This window comes from Balaenoptera ricei, chromosome 2 (assembly GCF_028023285.1).
Source record: "Balaenoptera ricei isolate mBalRic1 chromosome 2, mBalRic1.hap2, whole genome shotgun sequence".
NCBI classification, from domain to species: domain Eukaryota; kingdom Metazoa; phylum Chordata; class Mammalia; order Artiodactyla; family Balaenopteridae; genus Balaenoptera; species Balaenoptera ricei.
The window spans coordinates 162,697,611-162,703,843 of NC_082640.1; the positions used below are offsets into that span (position 1 = coordinate 162,697,611).

Consider the following 6,233-nt stretch of genomic DNA (forward strand, 5'->3'; position numbering starts at 1 on the left):
CCTCAGATTTGTTGCAGCTGTCCTGTCCTGGCACCTAATCCATTCAATCCCTGGCCTCACCTTGTCCACCAGCAGGTGGGCTCCCAGACCCCTGAGCAGTGAACTGCTTCAGACTTTGGACTAGTGTGGGTAAATGTTGTAACAAACCAACCCCCAAATGTACAATGGCACAAACACAGTAGAAGTTTATGTCTCTTTCCTGTAAAATTCAAAATCGGTGAGCCCCTGCTCTACATGCTGGAGACGTACTTGGACCCTGCAAGGCACTTCTGATTAGTGGGTGCTCTCCTCCAAGCAGTGATTCAGGGACCCAGCTCCTTCCACCTGTGACTCTGCCACGTTCAATGCATGGCCCTCAAGGTCACTGTGAGGTCTGCATCAGGCTGGTGGAAGGATGACAGCGCACAGAGGGGCATGCAGGAGTTTGTGGGGACCAGGTCTGGAAGTGGTATACATGTCCACACATTCCATTGGCCAGAACTCAGTCACATGCCCCACATAAGTGCAAGGGACGCTGGGAAATGTAGTCCAGTTGTGTGCCCTGCCAGCCAGTTTCCACCACAGACCCCTGGCTCCATCTCAGCCACTGGCTTCCCCACACTTTTCCCTACTTTTCCACCCACTCTGGCCTTGGCCCTGCTGAACCCATCCTCCCACCCTGTCCTACATCCACTGCCCTGCATCTTCATCTGGCCACAAGCCAACACCAAAGAAAAGACCAGTCCCAGCGGATCAGAGGGGCACACAAAATAAGTTTATTTCTCATAAGTTTATACAACCACAACACGCAGCAGAAGATAAAAGTGGAGACAGCTCGGGGCGAGGGCAGGGGGCCTCTCCTGCAGCTTTCTCTTCTATCCATCCAGGTAAGTACAGGCACACGGCAGGTATTAAATATGGGGAGCTGTGGACCCGCCGTCAGTATGGGCAGAGGCAGAAAGGGTGGTGAGGGAAATGAGACTCAGGGTCTGACGGAGTGCAGGGTGAGCAAGAGCCACTGGGAGTCAGGTCTCTTGGGAATGAAGCCCTCCTCCTTCCTTGCCCTTCCACAGCCTCGCCGCACCCTGGCCGGCTGGCTGGTTCTTACAGAGCAATAATAGGGGAGCTCCCACCAGATACTACAAAAGAAAAACTACTCTGTCGGGTGGCATCTGAGTGGGCCCCCAAGACCCAGATAAGCCCCATCAGGGAGCCAGGTCTCCCTTCCTCAGCAGCTCTCCTGGTCCCCTGCTCCTGCTGCCCGTGATTCCACCATGAAGGCTGAAGCTATCCCACCTCTTTCCTTGTGAAAAGCAAACACCCCTGGGAGAGAAAAGCACTGAAGGCAGGCAAGCTGGGAAGGTGCCCGAAGCTCAGCCTCCCCACTGCCCCGCTTGGCCCAGGCTCGCCTGGGAAGGGAGGGTGACAGAAGAGCCCATTCCCTCAAAGCCCATACCCTCTGGGTCCATGCCACCTCTGCTACCAAAACGCTGCTCCTCCTGGAAGAAGAGGGGAGGCCACAGAGGAAAGAAGGCCGGCAGGGAGGAAGCTATTGGAAATTCAAGGAAATCCGAAGGCCCCTTTCTAAGGAAAAGCCACCCTGTCTGCCGTTGGGGGTGAGGGAGACTGAGACGCAGCCCTGCTCCATCACCTCTCCAGCATGGCCAAGGGGACAAGGACCATGATGCAGGGAGGCCTAGGGGAGCCTGGGCTACAATGGACACAGACCAACAGATAGACACAGACCGTCAGGGGCCACCAGGCGGAGGCCGCTGGGCAGGGCCGCCTCTTAATCGCCATCCCAGCCACGACTCATGGCCTGTACCACGGCTCCGTAGAGCTGGCTCCAGGCAGCCCTCATGGCTGGTGTGAAGGCAGGGCCCAGGCACTTCTCCAGCATGTAGAGCAGGGACTCACCCACCGTCTGCAGAGGCAAGGGGCACCTGTCATTCCCAAAGGCAGGAAGGCGTGCCCTCATTCCACAGGTGAGAAAACTGAGGCTTGGGACTGATAAGGACTCCTGGGCTGTTCTTCTCTCCTGCAAGGGGGTCCATGCTTCCTGAGCAGGATTCTGCCCCAATCCTTGTGTACACCTTAAAGGTGAGGCTTTAAAGTGAACAAAGCATTTCACTCCACTCCCAGCCTCACAACCACCCCATGAGTGGAGCCGAGGCATTGCCTGGGACCTCCAGCTCAGACCAAGCAAAGTCATTGCCTCCAGGCCTGTTTCCTCCTCTGTAAGACAGCAGTCATGATGTTAAGAGTCCAGGCTCTGCAACCTGAGATGAACCTGAGTTCACTTTCTGACTCTACTACTTACAAGCTGTGTGACCTTGAGCAAGTTAGGTAACCTCTCTGAGCCTCAGATGCTTCATCAGTAAAACAGGGAATGTAAAACTTCCAACTCATCAGATTATTGGGATGATTAAATGAGATCATCTATGAAAAGCTCTCAGCACAGCATCTACACACAGTAAGTCTTCAACAATAATAACGGTTCTCATGTATTATTAGTAATTATAAAATACAGGTTATTTATTCCACAAATATTTACTGAATATGCACTAAATACCAGATACTGTGCTAGTGCTGGGGATGCAGAAAATGACAAGACAAACTCAGTGCCTTCCTCAAGGTGCGTACGTCTGGCAAGGTGACTTTCTGGTAGGCTGTCAGGTCAGGGTCCCGAGTGAGCCACACCTCAAGGATTCACACCCTTGACACTGGGCTCATCCATGTGACTGGCTTTGGCCGATGGGACATTAGCAAGAGTGATGCATGCAGAGGCTGGCTTGTCCTCTTGAAACACTTCCTCTCGGAACTCAGGTGCCACTCTGTAAAGAATCTCAGCTAGACTATTGAGCAATAAGAGGCCACAGGGAGAGAGATCCCAAAGGATGACAGGCCATCTTGGACATTCCAGCCCCAGCTGAGCTCCCAGCTGAGTGCAGTGCACGCGTGGCTCCAGCCACAGCACGTGGAACAGAAGAACCACTCAACTGAGCCCAGAGAAATCAGAAATCATTGTTTTAAGCCAGGTTGTTCTGGGATGGTTTTATACACAGCAATATAAAACTGAGCAGACCAGCTAATCCCAAAGGCTCTTTCACTTCCTATGGTTCTAAGGGAAACCATACCAGAGAAGAAAAATTGGAGGCTCAGAGAGGTCAAGGCAGTGCCAGGGTCACACAGCAAGTACATAACAATGCATGCCCCAGCCCCAGTCATCTGAGGGTATAGGAGTGGGAAGGATGAACAGGTGGACTGGAGAGGCCTGGGAGAGAGTGGTGGCCTCAGACCAGGAGCTTTGGAGAGAGAAAGAGCCCCTTTACCCACCGAGAAGGAGCTGAGCTTCACACCCACCGCCCGGTGCTTCCTGCCCAGGCTGGCAAGGTACTCCTCCAGCGAGGACAGGTCCTCCACGTTGGTCACCGCAGCATCAATCACGAGCATCACCTGCCAAGGCCAAGGTGGCGGTGAAACAGAGACCAGAGCAACTCCCCATCCCCACTCACAGCCATAATCCAGAACCTGGGGGTCCCAGCCAGAAGGAAAAGAGGACCCTCAGTTTTCCAGTATCAGAGACGAAAGGCAGCCTGCATCTGCATACAGTAGGCGCTCAACATATGGTGGCCAAACTACTCATGTTACACCATGGAGGAAGCTGCTCTCTTCTGAGGGGCTCAAAGCCCTAAACACACCTGCTGGACAGTGTTGTCCTCCTGGGACGAGGGGACACTGAGGCCCTGTGAGAGTCGCCAGCCTCTAAGAAAACCCCAGCTTGGTTTTCACAGGCAGATGGCCCCTGATGGATCAGCGCCAACACCACCTACAGGAGCCAGGGGACAAGGCCAAGGGCAAATGGCAGAGCTGGGAGCAGCTGGCTGAGAGCAGGGTGGGGGAGAAGGCTGACTCGGGTGCCCCAGACTCGGCCCAGCTCAGCGCAAAGGGAAAGGGGCAGATGCCTCTGACAGCAGGCAGCAGGAGGAGGGGGCTAAGACCAGGGCTGGGGCAGGAAACGGAAGTAACTCTCCCGAGTTCCTCGCTCTCTCCCAGGAAGGTGCTCCGCCTTCCCCTCACCTTCCTGATGTGGTCCAGGAACTCAGGGGAAGATAGGCAGTCCTCCGGGCTGGAGAACTGGCGGCAGTTGTACTGGAAGAGGGGCAGCAGGTCCGGCTCCAGGTCAAACAGCCTGTGGGTGGAAGCCCGGTGTCAGCCCTGGGGTGTTGCCCCTGCAGGCTCCATGGGCCCTGGCGGCCCAGCAGCAGGAGAGGGTGGGCAGAGCCTTGGCTGTGAACTAAGCACACCCTCCAACCTAGCACGCACCCCTTGGCCAGCTTTGCCGGTGTCCCTCTCTCACCTCTTCCGCAACCTGGAAGTGGCATCCTGGAAAAAACAATGTGTCCCCAGGCCTCTCATACGACCTGCCATAGGGTAGCCCCTCCATAAACCACTGAGGGGTGGGGACTGGGACAGGAAGGGGTTCTCAAACAGGAAGCCTGGAGTCCATGGTGGAGAAAAGAAAACCTCTCTCTCCCCACCCACCCCCCTCTCTGCCTCTATCCCTCTCCCTCTCTCCCATTCTTGGGTCAGAACCTCCCAATGTCATCATGCCCAAGGGGGCTTGGGCCAGCAATGATAATTATAGTAATCAGAACCCCTTACACTTACTGAGAATTGAGTACTTTACACATGGTTAACTCATGTATTCCTCACAATCCTAAGCAGTGGGTATAACTGTTATCCCAGTTATATAGAAGAGGAAACAGAAGCCCAGAGAGGTTAAGTAACTTGCCTAAGGTCACACAGCTTAGGAGTAGCAGAGCCACAGAGGGTGCCTGAGAAAACAGTGGGTCTGGGGAAAGCTGGGAGGCACAAGCAGAAGCTCTCAGCCACATCTGGGAAAGCCACTGGGGTTTTGTGTAACTCTGCAAATTTATTCCCTTTTTGTTTGGGGTAGGTTTTGTGAAAGCCTCTTCAGAATTTCTGGGCTGGCTTAGGGAGCCAAGGCTCCTGAAAAACCATGGTGAGGTAGCATTGCCTCTTTGGTGATGGCAGAGGGGTTACCTAGACACCCTCAAGCTGAGGTTGAAGACTGGCCTCCCCTTCCCCTTTGGGGTCTGCACACCCTCTTACCCCTCTCTCCAGTGGTGAGAATTGGGCATCTGTCATCCCTTCCCTGACAGTCCTCTGGTCCTAGCCCAGTCCTTTCCTCAGGAAGGTTTATTCTGTTGGTTGCTGGAAGCTCACACTTCTGGGGCCCAGACCCTGTGCTCCGCAGGCCAGGCGCCCAGTACGCCCTACCCACACAAGAGCTCTCGGGACAACCCAGTCTACCCGTATGGGCAGCGGTGGGCACCCCTGCAGTCACCATCCAAGAAAAGACCACTCAGGAGGCACACAGCCAGGCAGGGGGCGCAGCGTGGGGACCGGAGGCCGCTGGCCCAAGTGTAAGGAGGTCTGCCGGAGCGGACCCTGGCCGGCACCCAGAGAGCCCCATAGAGAGCGGGGCGTGCTGACTCGCAAGACGGGCCACCGTCGCGGGAAGAGCAGCAGGGGCTGCGCCACCCGTCGCCCTGCGCCGCTCCTCTGGCGCACATCTGGAGGCGCCCCAGCGCCCCAGCAACGGGCTGGTTTCCCTTCTCTAGCGCCAGCTCAGCCTCCTCGAACCCATTCCTGGCGAGGCACCCCACTACCCGCACCCCGGGGGCGCTCGGGCCGCCCTCACCTGGCGAACAGGACGGTGCCATGCTCCAGCGGGCTGCGGCTCACCTCCCGCCAGCTCTGCCGGATCAGCTCGGGCTCCGGGCGCTCCATGCTCGCCCGGGGACGCGGGGCGCTAGGCTGGGACCCTCGGGGCGCGGGCACCGTCACCGCACGTGCCGCGACATCTCTGCGGCGATGCGGCCAGTCGGCACCTCCTACGGCCCCCGCGCCTCGGCCGGGCGGGGTCCTGCAACCGCTCCTTCCCCGCCCAGGTGGAGGAGCCCCCGCCGGGCCGGCCCCGCTGGCGCTTCCGGGGACCCCGCTCCGGCCGCTGCGCCCTGCACCCCACGGCTCCGAGAGCGCCCCGCCCCGCGCCGCCCGGGCTGGGGCGCTTTAAAGCAACCGCGGCCCCCGCCCTCCTCTCGTCCGTAAGGACGCGCATCTCTGGGCAACTGGCTCCGGCCGGGGACGACCCGGTGGCCTGGGAAACGACCGGGCTTCAGAGCTTCGCAGAAATCGTCGAGCCTCTCGGGACCTCAGTTTCTCAT

The 6,233-nt window shown here is 57.4% G+C and overlaps 1 protein-coding gene across 1 annotated transcript; it reads right to left on the minus strand.

The window, feature by feature from the left end:
• Positions 1-1,768: 1,768 nt before the first annotated feature.
• Positions 1,769-5,796, minus strand: NGB (neuroglobin). The gene is made up of 4 exons (XM_059915798.1): positions 5,708-5,796; positions 4,060-4,171; positions 3,316-3,435; positions 1,769-1,903 (listed from the first exon to the last, which is right to left on the minus strand). The coding sequence occupies exons 1-4, from the start codon at positions 5,794-5,796 to the stop codon at positions 1,769-1,771; spliced, it is 456 nt and encodes a 151-aa protein (XP_059771781.1).
• Between the last annotated feature and the right edge of the window lie 437 nt (positions 5,797-6,233).